Source organism: Dermochelys coriacea, chromosome 7, assembly GCF_009764565.3.
Source record: "Dermochelys coriacea isolate rDerCor1 chromosome 7, rDerCor1.pri.v4, whole genome shotgun sequence".
NCBI lineage: Eukaryota > Metazoa > Chordata > Testudines > Dermochelyidae > Dermochelys > Dermochelys coriacea.
Genome location: NC_050074.1, coordinates 459,511 through 481,577, shown reverse-complemented (window position 1 = coordinate 481,577; position 22,067 = coordinate 459,511). Strand labels below are relative to the sequence as shown.

At 45.2% G+C, this 22,067-nt stretch overlaps 1 protein-coding gene across 15 annotated transcripts in view; it reads right to left on the bottom strand.

The window, feature by feature from the left end:
• The window catches only part of SETD5 (SET domain containing 5), a 164,723-nt gene that overhangs the window by 48,585 nt on the left and 94,071 nt on the right, over positions 1-22,067 (bottom strand). For 13 of the 15 annotated variants that reach the window (XR_006283001.1, XR_006283002.1, XR_006283003.1 and 10 more), the window contains 8 exons: positions 16,662-16,779; positions 16,097-16,206; positions 15,552-15,801; positions 15,250-15,330; positions 7,528-7,791; positions 6,561-6,881; positions 6,009-6,251; positions 2,295-2,424 (listed from right to left, as the gene is read on the bottom strand). Coding sequence is in view for 11 of the 15 variants with exons in the window: in XM_043519857.1 (XP_043375792.1) it covers positions 2,295-2,424; positions 6,009-6,251; positions 6,561-6,881; positions 7,528-7,791; positions 15,250-15,330; positions 15,552-15,801; positions 16,097-16,206; positions 16,662-16,779 (1,517 nt within the window). In the remaining 4 variants the exon portion in view is untranslated. Of the gene's footprint in view, positions 1-1,698; positions 1,802-2,294; positions 2,425-6,008; positions 6,252-6,560; positions 6,882-7,527; positions 7,792-15,249; positions 15,331-15,551; positions 15,802-16,096; positions 16,207-16,661; positions 16,780-22,067 lie in introns of all 15 variants that reach the window. The other 2 variants (XM_043519862.1, XM_043519861.1) reach the window with 1 other exon arrangement.

Sequence of the window (22,067 nt, the reverse complement as noted above, 5' to 3'; positions counted from 1 at the left end):
AAAAACAAGAGAAATTCACTCTATGACTGCTATGGATAAACCACAGCACAGCACAATTCTCACCAGCTGAGCTCCACAATGTCTCTAGAGTTTGCATAAACACAACCCCCGGAAATGATCATTCCCAGCCCTACCCTCTTAAGTGCATGGTACTGCACTTTTCAATTACTTGTAAGCTCGCTGGGGCAATGGCTAGCCTCTGCCTGGTTTTCTGTGAAGAGCACAACCTATTTTGAGATACAGAAAATAATTTGCTAAGGCAGGAAATCTGAGCTGTACACTAGAGAGAAAAAAAAACAATGTGACATTTCCAGATCACTACCATGTAGTATTATCACACAGTGCCCCCAGCTCCTCTGTGAAGGGTGCAAGGGTAGGGTTCCAGTTGCCTCAATACCATTATTCCCCTTCCACATCAGTGTGCCTAGCCCAAATTGCCTCCTCACCCTCAGCCGTGCTCTCTCCTACTACTGAGCTTTAGTTTACCTGGACCCCTCTGGAACCCCTCCGTGCTGCAGCTGCCTTCCCCATCATCTTTTCCCAGATGCTTTTCCTGACCTGTTTATCCCTAGCTTCTTCACTACTTGTTCTTTGACCCAAGTGTTTATGAATTAATTTTGACCTCTTTCACAGCTCTAAAGGCCCCCAAAGAGGCAAGTCTCCTCTGTTCCAAGCAGAAGAAATTTGACTCATCCTTTCTTCAGACCCAAGATCTCCATAGGGCAGTAATCTCCTTCCTGTCAGATGGTACCCAGCACTCACAGACAGAGACTAACAAGAGCACTTAGTCTGGGATTCTGCCTTTATGCCTAGTATTTCATTTGCCTTTTTACCAAGCTGCCAGGTTTGCTGCTTCCTCACAATCATCTTGGGAGCTTCTCAAGACCTGGGTGCTCTGTGGTTGGTCCAGTTAGCTCATATTCCCTAGACTGAGTCCTTGTTTCCCAGGTCATGATTTTACACTGGTCTCCATTTCCCCACTGCTGTCCAGTCCTTGAAACTCTGGCATCCCTTTGGAATCTCCCTGCATCATTATTTGCAGTGCCTCAAGGTTAGTGAACCCAGAGAGCTTGTTTTCAATCCCCTCACATCCAATGCAGTTCCATTATGTGTAGAGGTCCTAGAACCACCCTGAATGCTCCACTCAGCCATTCTGGAGCTGGGTGAGTCTCCTACTAAGAGCCCCCTTTGTCTCGTGCTCCCACACTTTTCTAGCCAGTTCCCCTGTTTCTCCTCCTGCTCCTGCGCTTTGCCATGAGCCATTTGTGGGGGGTGTAGAATCCTGTCTGTTGTTTAGACCAACTCTCTGCTGATCCCTGATTTCCCCCTTTCTCGGCAGTGGGACCCTCCCTGGTCCCCTGCTGTTACACACACATGCTTTGCTGCCTGAATCCACCTTGGCAAAGCCATCTGCCAACTGGGCTTCCTAGGAACTAACTGCCAGGTCCTTTATGCAAGAGTTTAACATCAATCAGGGAAATTCTAGAAACAAGCAGCTCTTGGTTTCATTGTATCATGACCTTTGTAAAGTGATGCTGTTTGCCCCTTTCCACACCTCAGGAACCTATCCTAAATTCTCTCTATTTTTAAAAGTGTCTTTTAGAAATTTTCTAGTTTCTTTGCTCACTTTCTTCAGGTTTTGCTCAGGGATGCATAGTATCCAGACCTAGTGTTTTGTTCACTTTAAGTGCATCTAACCTTTTAATAACCAATTCTGTTGTTATCTGTACACTGTCTAGCTCCTCGTCTGTCGTCCTTGGAAAACTGATCCCTGACTTGGGCAGATCTCCACCCTCTTCCTCTGTAAAGACAGATGCAAATTAACTATTTCACAACTCGGCTACTGCTTTTCTCACAGATTAAAAGCCAATGTTTTTGAGTAGCTGTTTTTTAAGCCTGTGCCTATTACCTATTTACCTGGTGACCCTTGTTAATTCTCTCAGCATACATTTAAATAGCCAGCTGTCACACTCTAAGGCATGGCGCTGTTTACCTTTGTCCTGCAGAACAAACTCTATCATACAACTCTGGTGAGAGTGCTGTGAGATGCAGTATCACCACACTGTCACAGCAAAGGAGTTGGGATGCCTCAGGCTAGGATGAGCCTATGGAAATTGGGATGGGTAGTAAAACTACATCCCCACCTGCCACAAACTTGTACCAACATGCAACAATGCATGTTTACAAAGCCTGTGTCTCATCCTGTATGTCAGTACCCCTTAATGGCCCATACCCTTCTATAAATGCATACACCAGGCACCCCAGCACCGCACTTGAGGGTTCTGGATACATACCTGCATTGTCCTTGCAGATGCTAGAAGAGCTGCTGCTCTGGTTACTTTGGTATAGACATTGAGTTCTGTTCTCTTGTGGAGTAGATGAGGTCTGAGTCATCCCTTCTTCCAGGGCTTGTTTCATCCAACGCTGCAACAGAACTAGACTACATCAACGTGCAGTCCCCCCTGTGCTTTACATGTACATGTGCAGGGTATACTCAAGAACTCCTAAACATTTGTACAGCAGGGCAAACGCCTGTAGAGCTCTGCATCACATGCTCCCAGCCAAAAAAATTGGTATGATAGAATTGTTAGAGCTGGGCCCAAAGGCTACTATGAATGGTTCTGAATTGGTGCTCTAGATGAGACAGGTGCTAAGGGTAATAAATCTGTATCAATAATCTAAGGGTACAACCTCATTAGAACACAGACTTCCCAAACTCAGAGATTAGGAAGCTAGGGAACTCTAAGCAGAGGTTTTTAAAGCAATCTAGGAAAGTATGGTTATTCAGAACTTGCCCAGAGAATATGCCTACTGCACAAAGCCCAGCTTCATGCACAGGCGGGGAAGCACTCTGATCCCCACTCCACTTGTTCTGGTATACACATCAGAACCAAGGAGAGTTTCTACCCTACCACATAGGGCAAGGAAGTGACAAGTTGACTCAAGTGTAATTCTCCCAGGAGTGTGTTTGCTGTCAAAGAGCAGCAACGAACATGCAAACCTGATAGTGTGGGAGCTACAATTTAAGAGGGACTAGCCAGGAGGAGAAAAATCAAAGTGGACCCTCCTCAGGGGACAGAACTGGTGGGGGGAAAAGATATGAAAAAATCATAGCAGGGGAGAGCATAGAATAAGAGATGATTCCCCATGGATACGTGGAGAAGAGCCAATCTACATCACCTCACCTGCCAAATTTACTGGCTTCCCCACCTGCTGCAATGCAGCTGTATGGGAACACTAAATTCTGCAGCAAGTGACCTTTGACAGCACAAGATCTCTTCCAACTGATTCCAGTTATTTGAAGTAATGTAAGAAGCTGGGGAGAGAAGCCAAAAAGTGCTAAGGACCACACTGGTGTGACAGTAAAGTGACAGTGAAACTAAACCCGAGAAGAAAGGGAGAGAAACACCCTAATTAAAGATAACACCAATGATTTCAGAAACAGACAATGAAGTGCAGTGGCCTTGTTTTTATCACATTAGCACTGAATTTGATGTTTGTTTATATAGTCCCTTTGAAGATCTCACAGCACTTTATCAACCTATGCCTCATATCACCCCCTTTATGGAGGTAATCCTATTTTACAGATGGGTAAACTGAGGCACAGAGCAGGACCTGACCAAGGTCACTCACCAAGTCTGGAAAAACTAGAAAAAGAACCCGGATCTAGCGGACTTCCAGATCAGCAAGCTACAGGGGCATCTTTCCTTCAACAATCCAAATGGTGAAACTTACACATTCCATGCTCACTTTAAACAATTTAAAAAGCCTTGAATCATGCTTGCTGGACAATCAGCAGATATAGCAGCTCACATGAAGTACATCTCTGATGCAAGAAGACCCTTGAGCAGTTATGCTACCACCTTCTGTAAAAGCTAAAGCCTACACATAGTTTTCAATAAATAAACTAAATAAACTGCAGTACAGTAACACAATACAGAACCCACAAAGGCTTGGCTCAGCATGGTGAGGCCAGAATCTAGACAGAGAAGAGCTCAGCTACAAAACATTTCAGAGGTAACAATGCCCCATCTGATGCCTAGAAGAACTTACCATTTTACATTCAACCTGGGAACAAAAATGACACAAAAATCGTAACACTTAGAAACCTGGTTTTACGGCTCATTAGAACAATTTGTAACACACCTCACTGCCTGCTAACCCTTAATTGCCACTTCATTTTAAGTGGTCTCCTACAGCATGTATGAGCCCTTTATGCTTAGTAATCTGCCCCACCTTGTATTTAGCTTGGACACTCTGGTTACCTTCTACAGACCTGAGTAAGAGCTCTGTGAAGCTCAAAAGCTTGTCCCTTCCACCAACATAAGTTGGTCCAATACAAGATACTACTTCACATACCATGTGTGTCTCATATCCTGGAACCCCAACATGGCTACAACACTACTACAAACAAATATCATAAACTCCCCCAGACCACTGCTTACAACACCGTATCTTCATTTTATCTGGCTGGATTCATTGTAAATTTCAGCCAAGCAGCAGGACAGGGCAGATATGGTTGGATGACAGTGTTATAGGTTCACATATATCAGGGGTGGCCAAACTTACTGACCTTTCGAGCCGCACACAACAATCTTCAGAAGTTCGAGAGCCGGGGCACACCTGCTGGGGCTCTGGGCTTCAGCCCCACGGGAAGTGCCTGCCGGGGCTTCAGCCCTGCTTCTGCTGAAGCCCCAAGCTCGGGCTGAAGCCCCATCTCCACTGCAAGGTAGAGGTTCCGAGCTCCCCCCTCCAGTCTGGTGGGTGGAGAATGGGGGGGAAAAATGGGACACACAAGGGGGCTCTGCGAGCTGCACTTCAACTGTAAAAGCCACATGCAGCTTGCAAGCCATGGTTTGGCTACCCCGACATACATAATCAAAAGTGACAGAACCACTCTCCGTAGAACCATAAACAGGAGAGGCCTCAAGGTTAACTGTTAACTTACACTGACTAGGACCAGTTCATAAGAAATGCAGGGATTCACTCTTGCAATCCTGTCCAACCAGCTAATCCAGGTAGTGGAGTCAGGAACACCTTGTGACCAAATCCAGTTCTTACAGTCTCATTAAATCAGTGGAATCCATCATACAGAATACTGACCTCTCTATCAGGTTAGGAACTGCAGCAACATTGGAAGATGAAAAATCCCACATCATGTGATTGCCCCTGGAGCTGCTCAGTCATCCCCATCCCCATCACCACACTGGGAGAGGCAGGACTGAGTTTCAGAGGATGATCTCAGCCTTTCAGCTAGGCTGGCCCCTCACTCAAGAAAGGAGGTAGGGAGCCGAACTAGGCTCCCTGCCCGGATCTCACCCAAGGCTGGCTGCTTCCGAGTCCAACTCGGCAAGAGTATGAGCCCATTTCTCTCCCTTGGCTCTGGTGCAGCCTGCTAGGCACAGGAGAGCCCAGGCTCTAGTGCGCTGGATCTCAGAGGGGACAGGAGAGTTCTGCTCAGGGGCTGAACACACCAGGCTCTCTAACCCTTGAACTTCTCCCTGGGCAATTCCTCAATGCATGTAGACACGAGAAGAATGGTTTCTTTCTGTGCCTCCTGTACAGCCCTGGCACACCCACTCCAAGGGGCACTTTGGCACATTCAGACTCAGACTCCAATCTCCTTCTTGTTACTATTTCATTTTTCCGTGAGCTCTGAGAACGGTCCACAAGGAATCTGAGAACATGCACTAACACACCATGTCCTCACCCTCTGCTCCACTAACCTCTTACTCTACAGCAGTGTTTCTCAACCTTTTTGATTCCAGGGAATGGATTGCTGCCTTTCTAAACTGTGTCGGGGAAATCTCAGGGACTGGAAAAGAAGCTGCCACAGACTAGTTGTTGAGAAACACTACTTTAGAGTATGCAGAAATACGCTGGACAGAGCTAACTCATTGTGACTGCATAGCGACAAGCTTGACATGACGAGCCTTTACAAGAGTGCGCTGATGATAATATAACGTGGGTATTGAAGCCTTGACAGAAGAGGAAATGAGCAGACATACCTTTTTACAGGAGCTGTATATCCCATCCAGCTGAAGAGGCCTTCGACGTCTCTCAGGGATGAAAGGCGAGCCAAAGCGGATGTAGTGTTTGGGTGTGGTACAAATCAGTGGGGAGTGGATAAGACCTGGCAACATGTTGAGGGTTGTTGCCAAAACAGTGGGGTCTGTGGTAATACGTAAAGGACACTCAATGGGGCATTCCTGCTTTTCTGCCTTGTCATTCAGCCATTCTGTAACTAGATACTGAAGAAGAAAACAATTACAAATACAGCAGGAACAGGAGAAGAATTAAAGCAATAAAACATAGTATGTAAGGGTGTACTGCCCAAGACACCACCACACCAAGAGCTCAGTTATGTTCTGCAGGAAATGCACAGGGGGGAGGCACCTGATATATCTTATCACAGACAGCAGCAGTGTCCTGAAGGAAACACACTGGAGAACTATATTAGCACTGTGCATCAGATTCACTGCAAGTCTTCCAGAGACTCCCTATGGGCCTGGCAGAGCCCACCCCCTCCCACATTTGATGAAGACTCTCACACCACTTACCTTTTTAGTTTTGGGGTACTTTACTATGGCTCGGTTAGACTGGGATCCTGCAGCCAGCACCACAGCTGGGTCAGACCCCATCAATTGTCTACTTTCTCCTGGACCCTCTATGCTGCTGACATCTGCGGCAGTTACTGAGCTGATGCTGCTTCCCTCCTCTGGGACAGCCTGGGAGAGCTCGGTCTGCTGGGAAACGGCCTGCTTCTGCCGTCTCAACCTTTGTGCTGAACTGGTCCGATATCGAGAAAAACGGCTTTTGGGTCGGGGCCTGGAGGGTTTGGCTTGAGCTGGTTTAGTGATCGTCTTTTCTGAAATTGCATCCTACAATGCAAACCACATCATCAGTCTGAGAATTTCTAAGGTTCTCCCCTCTTCTCCTTTATTCTGCACATGGGAATTAGGAATGACAGTTATTTTCTGGCACTATCTAGCTAGCTTTGTTAGACTACACCCCATTAACGCCAGGCTCTGAGAGGGTAGGGCTGGGAATGGCTTTGTGAATCCTCTTGAAGGGCTGGACATGTTTGTGCCTCAGTTTATTGTTTTTTCTCCCCTTTGCATCTCCACTCTGGAGTTTGGAAAAGGGACCAACTGGCACACTCAGGAGCGGTCTCAGCTTCAACAAGACACATATCAGAGAGCAGCAGCATGAGACTCACCCCGTGTCTGAAAGTAACTGTTGCCATTCCTGAGCACTGATAACACTGATTCAGTCCCAGACAATGACCTGCCCCACAACCATGGGACATTTGGCAATGGGAATTCAGATCCAGCATGGACTTGTTAACTGAAACGGTGCAAATACCTTTCTCCATGGCTCCAGTGTAAGCAGCCAGCTGCAGAGCACATCAGTGCACTAAAAGATCCAGACCCTTGGCCATTAGGTATTAACCCTTGCAAGGCACCAAAGGGGCTGTGTTGAACTTGCCTTGGTATAAGCTATGCAACAGCCCTACCTCCAACTTACTACTGTCTGTGTGGACCTCCGCGTGTTCACCCCAACATTGCTGATGCTGTTAGGAGTGCTTGGAGCAGCCCCACTTAAAGCTGAACTGCTGTCTTCAGTTTCAGGAGTCTCCATTTTCACCTCCTCCAACTCAGAAGCCTCAGGGTTAATGATGAATTCAGCATCTGTGCTGCTCCGATCTGATGGCTGCTCTCGTCTTCTCTTTCTCTTCTCCAAGTTTTCAAACATGTGCATGATGGCTTCTACCTTCCTCTCCTCCCGGGACTAGAATACACAAGAATATGTACAGGTCAGCAATACCAGGCAAACAAGAGGACAGTAAGGGGTAGGAAAAAGATCAGAAGTACAGTGTGGGGGAGGGGCCCCGGACAGCATATGGTCCACAAAGGTGATGGTGCAGAAGAGGACTGGGAGGGGATTAAGGATTCATAGAGAATTGGAATGCCTCATAATGAAAGGAGACTGTCTCAATTTAAACAAGTACGGGACCAGCCTCCTGGCATTAGAACTGGCAGACTTGTTTGGAGAGGAGGAGACCTTTTATGTAACCCAAACAACCTAGCATGTATCTCCAACATGAACAATGGAGGTCAGATGTTTTACTATTGCCTCAGTTGATATCAGTGGGGCATTCGAATGTAGCAACCTTAGCATATGAGAGTTGCTGATAGGACATCCTTCATGAAGGGCCTTCAACTTTTGAATTCACTGCTTCCCACCTGCTTGGTTCGACATACCCTGAATCTTTTCATTTTCTGGGCATGCTGTAATGCCCATCTGTTCATTGATGCGTAGACCAAGGCCAGAAGGATCGTGATCATCTAGTCCAATGGTGGGCAACCTGCGGCCCATTAGGGTAATTTGATTGTGGGCCGGGAAGACATTTTGCTGACGTTGACTGTCCGCAGCTCCCAGTGGCCGTGGTTTGGCATTCTTGGCCAATGGGAGCTGCAGGAAGCGGTGGCCAGCACGTCCCTGCGGCCTGCCGCTTCCCGCAGCTCCCATTGACTAGGAATGGCGAACCGCGACTATTGGAAGCTACGGGGGGCCGTGCCCGTGGAAGGACAATGTCAGCAAAATGTCTTGTGGCCCGCAATCAGATTACCCTGATGAGCCGCATGCGACCCACAGGTTGCCCACCACTGATCTAGTCTGACCTCCTGCATAACACAGGCCAGAGAACTTCCCCAAAATAATTCCTACAGCAGTTCTTTTAGAAAAACATCCAGTTTTGATTTTAAAAAAATCAGTGATGGAGAATCCATCAGAACCCTTGGTAAAATTATTTCAATGGTTAAGTACTCGCACAATTAAAAATTTACACCTTTTTGGAAATTTGACTTTGTCTAACTTCAATGTCCAGCCATTGGATTGTGTTACGCCTGTCTCTGCTAGAGTGAAGTGAGCTGTAGCTCACGAAAGCTTATGCTCAAATAAATTTGTTAGTCTCTAAGGTGCCACAAGTACTCCTTTTCTTTTTGCGAATACAGACTAACACGGCTGCTACTCTGAAACTTGTCATCATACATTTGTTCCCCATGTGGGTCCTTACAGGCTAATTAAGTCACTCTTTAACCTTCTCTTTGTTTAGCTAAATAGATTAAGCTCCCTTAGTCTATCACTATAAAGAATGTTTTCTAATCCTTCATAGACACAAGTTGGGTGAGGTAATACCTTTTATTGGACCAACTTCTGTAGGTGACAGAGACAAGCTTTCGAGCTTATCAATCATTCTCATGGCTCTCCTCTGAACTCTCTCCAATTTATCAACATCCAGGATTCCAGCAGCAGTCGCACCACTGCCTAATACAGAGGTAAAATAACCTCTCTACTCGTACTTGAGATTCCCCTGGTTATGCATCCCAGGATCACATTAGCTCTTTCGGCCACAGCTTCTCAGTGGGAGCTCATGTTCAGCTGACTATCCACCATGACACCCAAATCTTTTTCAGAATCGCTGCTTCTCAGGAGAGAATCCCCAATCGTAGACTCATAGACTTTAAGGTCAGAAGGGACCATCATGATCATCTAGTTTGATCTCCTGCACATTACAGGCCACATAAACTCCCCACTCCTGTGACAGACCCCTAACCTCTGGCTGAGTTACTGAAGTCCTCAAATCATGATTTAAAGACTTCAAGTTACTGAGACACTAGTTTAAACCTACAAGTTACCCGTGCCGCAGAGGAAGGGGAACCTCCCCAGGATCTCTGCCTGTCTGACCTGGGAGAAAATTCCTTCCCATCCCCAAATACAGCAATCAGTTCCACCGAGCATGTGAGCAAGACCCAGCAGCCAGACGCCTAGGAAAGAATTATTTGTAGTAACTCAGGGCGCTCCACATCTAGTGTCCCGTCACTGGCCATTGGAAATATTTGTTGCTAGCAGCCGCAGATTGGCTACATGCCATTTTAGGCAGTCTCATCAAACCATCCTCTCCATAAACTTATCAAGCTCAGTCTTAAAGCCAGTTAGGTTTTTTGCCCCCACTTCTCCCCTTGGAAGGCTGTTCCAGAATGTCAGTCCTCTGATGATTAGAAACCTTTGTCTGATTTCAAGCCTAAACTTGTTGATGGCCAGTTTCTATCCATTTGTTCCAGTGTCCACATTGGCGCTTAATTTAAATAACTCCTCTCCACCCTGGTATTTATCATCTCTGTATTTATAGAGAGAAATCTTATCTCCCCCCTCAGCCTTTTTTGGTTAGACTAAAGAAGTCAATCTCCTCTCATAAGGTAGGTTTTCTATTCCTTGGATCATCCTAGCAGTTCTTTTCTGCACCTGTTCCTGTTTGAATTTATCTTTCTTAAACATGAGAAACCAGAACTGAACACAGTATTCCAGGCAAGGTCTCACCAGTGCCTTTAATAATGGTACTAACACTTTTCTTTCTCTACTGGAAATACCTCACCTGATGCATCCTAGGACTGCAATAGTCTTTTTTGCGGCCACATCACATTGATAGCTCAAAGTCATTCTGTGATCAACCAATATACCCATGTCTTTCTCCTCTTCTGTTGCTTCCAATTGATAAGTCCCAGCTTATAGCAACAAATTCTTGTTATTCGTCCCTAAATGCATGACCTTGCACTAGTAAATTTCATCCCTTTTCTATTGCTCCACTTTTCAAGGTCATCCAGATCTTCTATGGTCCTCCTCCGTATTGGCAATATCTCCCAAATTTGTGTCATCTTCAAATTTTATTAGCACACTCCCACTTTTTGTGCCAAGATTATTAATAAAAACATTAAGTACAATAGGTCCCAAGACGGATCTCTGAGGAACTCCACTATTAACCTCCCTCCAGCCTGACAGTTCACCTTTCAGTATGACCTGTTGTAGTCTCCCCTTTAACCAGTTCCTTATTCATCTTTCAATTCTCATATTAATCCCCATCTTCTCCAATTTAATAATTCCCCATATGAAACTGTACCAAATGCCTTACTGAAATCGAGGAAGATGAAATCTACTGCATTTTCTTTGTCTAAAAATATCAGTTATTTTCTCAAAGAAGGAGATCAGGTTGGTCTGGCATGATCTATCTTTTGTAAAACTATGTTGTATTTTATCCCAATTACCATTCACCTCTATGTCCTTAACTACTGTTCCTTCAAAAATTTGTTCCCAGACCTTGCATACAGTTGAGGTCAAAACAACAGGCCTGTAGTTTCCTGGATCACTTTTTTCCTTTCTGAACAGGTACCATATTAACAATTCTCCAGTCATAGGGTATGACCCCCAAGTTTACAGATTCATTAAAAATCCTTGCTATTGGGCTTGCAATTTCATATGCCAGTTCCTCTATGGAGATTATATGGGCCCCCCTGATTTAGTCCCATTAAGCTGTTTGAGTTTGACTTCCACCTCAGATGTGGTAATTTCTACTTCCATATCCTCATTTTCATTAGCCATGCTGCCACTAGTCCCAAAATCCTCATTAGCCTTATTAAAAATGGAGGCAACATATTTGTTTAATATTTGTTTTATGTTGGGCCATGCCCAGATTATCTTTAATCTCCACCCCATCCTCAGTGCTTAGTGGTCCCACTTCTTCTTTCCTTGTTTTATTTTTATTTATATGGCTATATAACCTTTCACTATTGGTTTTAATCTCCTTTGCAAGGCCCAGTTCTGCCTGGTTTTTGGCAACTCTCACTTTTTGTCTACATTTTCTGACTTCCAAGAGGTATCTTTCCTTGCTGATCCATCCTATCTTTCCTTCCTTATAGGCTGTCTGCTTTCTCTTAATTACTGTTGAGATGCTTGTTCATCCAGATTGGTCTGCAACCCTTCCCTATGGATTTTTTTCCCCTTGCTTGGGATGCAGGCTTCGGATGGTTTCTGCAACATTGACAAAGTAATCCCAAGTCTCTCCCACATTCAGATCCTGGAATTCTTCAATCCAGTCCATTTCCCTAATTAATTCCCTTAATTTTTTTTTTTTAAAGTTTGCCCTTTTGAAATCAGGGACCCCACTTGCAGATCTATTTTTGTTTATCCTTCCATTTAGTTTAAACTGAATTAGCTCATGATCACTTGAACAAGGTTGTCCCCTACAACCTTCTATGAGGTCCTCACTACTCACCATACCAAATCTAAAATGGCATCATCTCTTTTACGTTCAGCGACTATTTAGTGAAGAAATCTACCAGTCATTACATCCAGGAAAATATAGGCCCTACTATTATTACTAGCACTTATTCTTCAATCTCTGTCTGGGAAGTTAAAGTCTCCCATAATCACACAATTCCCAGTAGTATTACTTCATTAAAAACATTAAAGAGGTCTCAAATTGGATCCTAGGGGTCTGTAGCAGACCCCAAGCTCTATCCAAGGGGAACCTTTCTTCCCCGAAGTGATTTTGACTCAAACAGACTAAATGTTATCCTTTACATCACTTCTAATTTCTTTACAATCTACCTCATCATTAATATACAGTTACTCCACCACCTTTACCTTTATTTCTGTCTTTCCTGAACAGCACATACCCTTCAATCCCTATACTACAGTCATGACTACTATTTCACCACGCTTCTTGTTATTCCTATAGTATCTGTTTTTGTTTCCTGCACCAGTAGTTCTAGTTTCTCCATTTTGTTACCCAGGCTCCTTGCATTGATATACAGACAATTTAGTTGTTTCTGCTTGGCTTTGCCCACATTCCTCACCCGATTGGGTAGTCATTCTATTGCCAGTATCGCCTACCTGACTGTTAGCTTCATTGGCACTATCTTTCCTCTTAATGTCCATTCTCTTACTCACTGTTGTTTCCTTTCTCCATTGCGGTATTCTCTCTCTCTCTCTTCTTCCTGGCCAATATTAGAATCAGGCACGGAGATTACTTGAGCATCTCCCAATTGTCTCCCTGGAGTTCCTTGTTTAAAACTCTTTTAATCAGTTGGGCCAACCTCCACCTCAAAAGTCCATTTCCCTCCCTACTCAGGGGGAGTCCATCCACTGAAGTCTTCTGTCCATGAATGCCACCCACTGGACGAACATCCCAAAGACCTTATTATAGTACCACTGCCTGAGCCATCTGTTGATCATCATAATCTTGTCTTGCCTTGGTTCTCCTCCTCTAGAGAGAGGCAGAATCCCACTGAAGGTCACCTGAGTCTCCATTTCTTTAAGTAAGTGTCTTCCCCCGCCTGGCAAAATCTCCTTTGATATGTTCTAGCAGTATTGTTTGTTCCCATGTGAAGGACAATCAGTGGATTCTTTCTTGATCCCATTAGGATCCTCTTCAGCCTCAGTTCCATATCCTGTATCTGAGCTCCCGGCAAACAGCACACCCCTTTGTTTTCCGGATCAGCTCTGGTGACAGGCCTGCTGTCTGTACTTCTTAGTCGGGAGTCACCAATCACATAGACCTGCCTCTTCCTGGTGGTGGTGTGATTCTCCAGCCTTCCTCCTGTTCTTTCTCACTGCAAGTTCTCTTGCCTATTGCTCTCTTTTGTAATCTTCTGTGAGTCATCCTGTATCCTCCTGAGGCTCCAAACTCTGGCTATCTCCATTGACTCTTTCCCTCTTCTTATAGGAATAGTCGCTCTTCTCTTTTTCCTTGCCCTCCCACCTTCTGTTACGCCTGATGCATCTCTTTTTCATTTTCCAACTCAGCAAACATATTCCTGAGCTCTATTTCTCCCTCACTAGCTGGTCTTTTCCTCTGCTGGTTCTTGTAGTCACATGTTTCCACTGGCCATTTTCCTCACCCAGCAGTCTACCCTAACAGTTCTCCAGTCCAGCTTGCATCTGCGAGTCTTGACATTTCCCTTCAGCCTCGTCTTGCCTTTTCTCCATCATCTGCTTGAATCCCCTAAGAAACTCAACCTTAGTTTTGATCCTGTGAATACGACCTTATATTCTTTATTTCTAGATGTATGCATTTACATTAGCTGCATTACAACACATAGCGTTGCTTGCACTCCATTTACAAGTGACCCAGATCACCCTGAGTCAGTGATCTATCCTATTCATTATTTACCATTCCCCCAACTCGTGTCATTTGAAAACTTGACCAATGATGATTTTATGTTTTCTTCAAATAAGAATGATAAAAATGTTAATAAAAGTAGGGATCAGAACTGATCCATGCAGGATCCCACTGGAAACAAACCCAATCTGTTGAAGCAGGCATTTCAGAAAGGGCTAAAGCATTTTGGGGGAACATGAAAAAGTGGGCGATTTTGAACTGTGATATATGTGCTGGTTGGTGGATGGAGTATGTACTGCTGTTATTTTCGTTGCACTTTCAATTAATGTCAAGGACACATCTCAGGATAAACATCCTCTTGAAGTACATACATTAAAAAAAACCTAGTTCTTAGTTATACAGAAAACTACCATCCAGAAAACCAACCCAGATGCTATAAAGAAGGCACAATAGATTACAATTCCTTGGGAAAAAATTCAAGGATTGTAGTGTTAGTTCAAGGGTCTCCTCAAAGATCTGAGGATAAACAGCAAGTAACCACACCAGAAAACCATAGTAGCTAGGGTTGCAAGGAAAAGGGCAGAAAAAGACCAGTAGGACTGTGTGTTGCCAAAAATCTAAGTGGACTAAGAAGGACTTTTACAACTATGTGTGTGCAAAACAAGGATCACTAATAAAAGATACGGGGAAGACATGCCTCCTAGGGCATTAGATAGCAACCTTGCAGAAAAATTGGAGGGAATTCAGAAAAAAGCAAAATGATCAGGGACCTGGAGGGACTGATGTATAGGTGTGATGAAAGATTAAAACAGCTAAGTATATATAAGCTTGGCTAGGCTACAAAGGAGGGAGGGAAGGAGGAGGAAGGTGGAGGCATAGGGACATGATAGTAACCTAACAATATTTACTTTGAAGCGTTTGGACACCAGGGAGTAAGGAAAAATTATTTAGTGACCAAGAAAGAAGCTAGGACTAACTGAATGAATCCAAGAAAGGAAAAACATTCTTACCAATTGGATGTTGTAGGCTGTGGGACAGTCCCACAAAGCAAATGGTGGTTACTAGATTTTCTCCATCTCTAACTTATTGGAGCCTAACCAGTTGTGTATAGACATTGTGGGATGTGAAACCTGCCTGGTTCACCCTTCCTGACAAGTCAGTGGTTTCTGAATATTTGGAATCATGCCACTAAACAACAGAAACAACCAATCGGCCCTGCGTGACCTGCTCCATCCTATACACCTGCCACGAAAAACAAAACTACAGATCAGAGTAGAAGAGGTACTCACCCGTCTGCTGTGAGCCAGGGCCTGCTCATCCACAGCCTCCTCTCTTTCCCCCTCCTCTTGCTTCTCTTCTTTATCTGCAGCCTGAAGAGCAGAGAGAAGCCAGGACTCAGAACAGTCACCATTGCAAAATGAAAATATGGAGCAGTTGGAAAATTACTAGGATTAGTTTTGCTATCTCACTAGGGTGAGGCTTAAGAAAGAGTTGTTGCAGTTCTGCTTCTGGAGACACCAGCACCCTGTAGGACCAAATTCCTCCACAGTGAATGATCAAACACCTGACATTATAAAGTGTCAAATTTTACCTCATTGTCACTGGCTACAGCAGGTCCCTCTGGAACCACCTCTGCCTGCTGGTTGCTGTTCTCATCTGATGCAATGCCCTGCTGTTCCAGTTCTAGTTCCTTCCTACGGGCTTTCCGACGCCTTGTTTCTGCCCCAATCATCAGTGTGCCTAGAACAGGTGGAGGTAGGTGTTCTGCAGCATTTGGGTTCCGTTTCTGTACAGGGCAATTCCTGTTCCCCTTGTGACATGCACAGTCCACTTTATAGTTGCTGGTCCAAAACACAAACATATCTGTGTCACTCCTCATTTCTCAGCCCTCCTACAGAGACATTAAATGCATCTGCTACTATAGATCTCACCAGGTGCCAAAGCAAGGAGAGCCTGCTACCTTCCAGCCTCTATCAGAGAAGAGGCCAGTAGAACTGGGCAGAATAGAATACATGAAAATACAATTCAGCAGATAATGGAGCAAAATGTAAGAAAAGAGGAAGGGGCTGGAGAAGGAGGAGGAGGAGGATGTCTGTGCCAGAAGACCAGCGAAGGCTGGTGAGATGAAGGACTCACCAGATGCTGTACTCATAGTCAAAGGCAATGGTGACCTCTGTGTCCTTGGCAATGGTGGTGAGTGCATAGATACACAGGTGGATCATCCCATCAGCAATCACATGACGGACCTTCACAAACAAAACCGACAGAAACTGACACCCCAAGAGAGATGGGAGTTCCTGCATGGCACGCTAAAATTACCCTCTCAATTCTCCCTAGAAAAAAGCCTGCTTTGCAACCCTTCCCCATCCATTACTTTGTCCTATCCTGGACCACTCCCATGCCCTGACCAGAGGAAACCTACAAGTCTTCCCTTCTCTAGCTCTCTTAGGCCTTCGGGAGAAAGGCCTTGCGCTCCCCAACCTCTTCCCTCACTGTCCCTCCATCTTCAGCCTACAGGCAGCCAAATGGGAAAAATCTGTACAGCCCTCTGATGGATTATCAAACTCTCTCTCTTCTCTTCACTGACATTACTTGTGGCCACTTCATTTTATTCAGGGCTTGAATGCTCGTGAAAGGGACTATATTAACACCTGTGCACTTCTGGCCTGTGTTTCTACTGACGGGGGAGCAGAAAGTTTACCTCTGCATTCGGTGTACAGGAACGCCTGATGAACCTGGCGTCGTTGCCAAAGGTGCGGGCATCCACACACATCTCAACACCGTTGAACTTAGAGTAGAACAGCACAAAGGGGTATGGCCTAGGGAAGTAACAAACTCTTGTAATTCCCCCAGACTCAATTCCCACCACCAATATAACAGGAATATGGGAAGCAGCTCTTCCTTTGCTTCTTTCACTCAGGGAATTCATGCAGCTCCTAACTCATAATACAACAGATCTACCCAAAAAAAGAGAAGAGATCTTTATTCCATAAATGGAAAAACACAAGAATATAAGAATGGCCATATTGAGTCAGACCAATGGCTCATCTAGCCCAGTATCCTGTTTTCTGGCAGAGGCCAGTGCCAGATGCTTCAGAGGGAGTGAGCAGAACAGGGCAATTTATCGAGTGATCTATCCAGTGTTGTCCAGTTTCACCTTCTGGCAGTCAGTGGTTATGGGATACTCAGACCATGGGCTTTGGTTCCTGATCATCTTGGCTAATTGGCATTGATGAATCTATCCTCCATGAACTTATCAAAATTCTTTTTTTTATACTTTTGGCATTCACAACATCCCCTGGCAACGAGTGCCACAAGGTGACTGTGCACTGTGTGCAGAAGTACTTCCTTATATTGGTTTTAAACCAATATAAGGAAGTACTGCATATTAATGGACTCGGGTGAACACTGGCTTGTGCACTATGTGAGGGGGTAAATGACATTTCCTTATTCACATTCTCCACACCACTCATGATTTTATAGACCTGTTGTATCCCACCTTAGTCTCCTCTTTCCCAAGCTGAACAGTCCCAGACATTTTACTTTCCTCATATGGAAGCTGCTCCATCCTCCAATCATTTCTTGCCTCCCCATCTGTACTTTCCCAATTGGAATATTTTTTTTTGAGATGGGGCAACCAGAACTGCACAAGTATTCAAGCTGTGGGCGTACCATGAATTTATATAGTGGAATTATATTTTCTGTGCTATTACCTATCCCTTTCCTAAAGGTTTCTAAAGTTGTTAGCTTTTTTGACTGCCGCTGCACATTGAGTGGATGTTTTCAGAGAACTAACCATCACAATGCCAAGATCTCTCTCAAGTGGTAACAGCTAATTCAGACCTCATCATTTTATATGTATAGTTGGGATTATGTTTTCCAATGTGCATTACTTTGAATTTATCAACATTGAATTTCATCTGTCATTTTGTTGCCCAGTCATCCGGTTTTGAGATCCCTTTGTAACATTTCACAGTCTGCCTTAGACCTAACTATCTTGAGTAATTTTGTATCATCTGCAGACTTTGCCACCTCACTGCTTACCCTTTTCCAGATAATTTATGAATATGTTGAATAACACTGGTACTAGTACAGATCGTTGGGTACCCACTACTTACCTCTCTCCACTGTGGAAACTGATCATTTATTCCTACCCTTTCTTTCCTATCTTGTAACAAGTTACTGATTTATGAGAGGACCCTCATCCCATGACTCCTTACTTTGCTTAAGAGCTTTTGGTGAGGGACTTTGTCAAAGGCTTTCTGAAAGTTCAAGTGCACTATATCCACGGGATCACTCATGTCCACATTTGTTGACACTTCAAAGAATTCTAAGAAGATTGGTGAGGCACGATTTCCCTTTACAAAATCTGGGTTGACTCTTCTCCAACATATTGTGTTCACCTGTGTCTCTGATAATTCTGTTCTTTACTATATTTTCAACCAGTTTGCCCGGTACTGAAGTTAGGCTATCTGGCCTGTAACTGCCAGGATGACATCTGGAGCCTTTATTAAAAATCGGCGTCACATTAGCTATTCACCAGTTATCTGGTACAGAGGCTGATTTAAGCAATAAGTTACATACCATAGTTAGCAGTTCTGTAATTTCACATTTGAGTTCCATCAGAACTCTTGGGTGAATACAATCTGGTCCCGACTTATTACTGTTTAAATTTATCAGTTTGTTCCAAAACCACCTCTACTGACACCTCAGTCTGGGACAGCTCCTCAGATTTGTGTTGTGACCTGCCCTGGATGTGCCATGTTTGTCTTTCTTCCACAGGACAAAAGCGACTTTATCTGTACAAAGTGCAAACTGGTCTCCATATTGGAAGAGAAGGTTCAAGGTCTGGAGCAACAGGTATCGACCCTGCGTTGCTTAAGAGAAAATGAAGATTTCCTGGACAGACGTCAGGATATGCTTCTACGGACACAACGTTCTGAAGATTCAAAGAAGTCTGCACTGCGGGGACAGGAGGATGGTGAAGAAATCTGGCAGCATGTGACCTCCAGAAGAAGAAAAGGGAGCGTCCATGTACCAGTAACGCAGATACAAGTAAGTAACCGTTTTCATGTTCTCTCCACAAGTACTAATGTGGAGAGTGGACTAGATGATACATCTGAGGGAAGGGAACAGAAGGAGACTCTGCTGATTGGAAGGCATGAGATGCACTGTCCTAGGGTTGGGGGTTCCACGACCACCGCTCCCAAAAGAAGGAGGCAGGTGGTGGTGGTCGGGGACTCTCTCCTCAGGGGGACTGAGTCATCTATCTGCCGCCCCGACCGAGAAAACCGAGAAGACTGCTGCTTGCCAGGAGTTAGGATTCACGATCTGACGCAGAGACTGCCGAGACTCATCAAGCCCTCGGATCGCTACCCCTTCCTGCTTCTCCACGTGGGCACCAATGATACTGCCAAGAATGACCTTGAGCGGATCACTGCAGACTATGTGGCTCTGGGAAGAAGGATAAAGGAGTTTGAAGTGCAAGTGGTGTTCTCGTCCATCCTCCCCATAGAAGGAAAAGGCCTGGGTAGAGACTGTCAAATCGTGGAAGTCAATGAACACAGGTGGCGTTGGAGAGAAGGCTTTGGATTCTTTGTCCATGGGATGGTGTTCCAAGAAGGAGGAGTGCTAGGCAGAGACGGGCTCCACCTAATGAAGAGAGGGAAGAGCATCTTCGCAAGCAGGCTGGCTAACCTAGCGAGGAGGGCTTTAAACTAGGTTCACTGGGGGAAGGAGACCAAAGCCCTGAGGTAAGTTGGGACGTGGGATACTGGGAGGAAGCACGAACGGGAGCACATGAGACGGGAGGACTGCTGCCTCATACTAAGAAAGCAGGACAAACAGCAAGTTATCTCAAGTGCCTATACACAAATGCAAAAAGCCTGGAAACAAGAAGGGAGAACTGAAAATCCTGGCACAGTCAAGGAATTATGATGTGATTGGAATAACAGAGACTTGGTGGGATAACTCACATGATTGGAGTACTGTCTTGGATGGATATAAACTGTTCAGGAAGGACAGGCAGGGCAGAAAAGGCAGGGGAATTGCATTATATGTAAGGGAGCAGTATGACTGCTCAGAGCGCTCCGGTATGAAACTGCAGAAAAACCTCGGAGTCTCTGGATTAAGTTTAGAAGCATGAGCAACAAGGGTGATGTCGTGGTGGGAGTCTGCTATAGACCACCGGACTAGGGGGATGAGGTGGACGAGGCTTTCTTCCGACAACTCACGGAAGTTACTAGATCGCAGGCCCTGGTTCTCATGGGAGACTTCAATCACCGTGATATCTGCTGGGAGAGCAATACAGCGGTGCACAGACAATGCAGGAAGTTTTTGGAAAGCGTAGGGGACAATTTCCTGGTGCAAATGCTGGAGGAACCAACTAGGGGCTGAGCTCTTCTTGACCTGCTGCTCACAAACTGGGAAGAATTAGTAGGGGAAGCAAAAGTGGATGGGAACCTGGGAGGCAGTGACCATGAGATAGTCGAGTTCAGGATCCTGACACAAGGAAGAAAGGAGAGCAGCAGAATACGGACCCTGGACTTCAGAAAAGCAGACTTTGACTCCCTCAGGGAACTGATGGGCAGAATCTCCTGGGAGAATAACATGAGGGGGAAAGGAGTCCAGGAGAGTTGGCTGTATTTTAAAGAACCCTTATTGAGGTTACAGGGACAAACCATCCCGATGTGTAGAAAGAATAGTAAATATGGCAGGTGACCAGCTTGGCTTCACAGTGAAATCCTTGCTGATCTTAAACACAAAAAAGGAGCTTACAAGAAGTGAAAGATTGGACAAATGACCAGGGAAGAGTATAAAAATATTGCTCAGGCATGCAGGAGTGAAATCAGGAAGGCCAAATCACACCTAGAGTTGCAGCTAGCAAGAGATGTTAAGAGTAACAAGAAGGGTTTCTTCAGCTATGTTAGCAACAAGAAGAAAGTCAAGGGAAGTGTGGGCCCCTTACTGAATGAGGGAGGCAACCTAGTGACAGAGGATGTGGAAAAAACTAATGTACTCAATGCTTTTTTTGCCTCTGTCTTCACAAACAAAGTCAGCTCCCAGACTACTGCACTGGGCAGCACAGCATGGGGAGGAGGTCACCAGCCCTCTGTGGAGAAAGAAGTGGTTCGGGACTATTTAGAAAAGCTGGACAAGCACATGTCCATGGGGCCAGATGCACTGATTCCGAGAGTGCTAAAGGAGTTGGCGGATGTGATTGCAGAGCCATTGGCCATTATCTTTGAAAACTCATGGCGATTGGGGGAGGTCCCGGACGACTGGAAAAAGGCTCATGTAGTGCCCATCTTTTAAAAATGGAAGAAAGAGGATCCTGTGAACTACAGCCCAATCAGTCTCACCTCAGTCCCTGGAAAAATCATGGAGTAGGTCCTCAAGGAATCAATTCTGAAGCACTTAGAGGAGAGGAAAGTGATCAGGAACAGTCAGCATGGATTCACCAAGGGAAAGTCATGCCTGACTAATCTAATTGCCTTCTATGATGAGATAACTGCCTCTGTGGATGAGGGGAAAGCAGTGGAAGTGTTGTTCCTTGACTTTAGCAAAGCTTTTGACATGGTCTCACACAGTACTCTTGCCAGCAAGTTAAAGAAATACGGGCTGGATGAATGGACTACAAGGTGGAGAGAAAGCTGGATAGATTGTTGGGCTCAATGGGTAGCGATCAATGGTTCCATGTCTAGTTGGCAGCTGGTATCAAGTGGAGTGCCCCAAGGGTCGGTCCTCGGGCTGGTTTTGTTCAATATCTTCATTAATGATCTGGAGGATGGTGTGGATTGCACCCTCAGCAAGTTTGCAGATGACACTAAACTGGGAAGAGAGGTAGATACGCTGGAGGGTAGGGATAGGATACAGAGGGCCCTAGACAAATTAGAGGATTGGGCCAAAAGAAATCTGATGAGGTTCAACAAGGACAAGTGCAGAGTCCTGCACTTAGGACGGAAGAATCCCATGCACCGCTACAGACTAGGGACTGAACGGCTAGGCAGCAGTTCTGCAGAAAAGGACCTAGGGGTTACAGTGGACGAGAAGCTGGATACGAGTCAACAGTGTGCCCTTGTTGCCAAGAACTCCAATGGCATTTTGG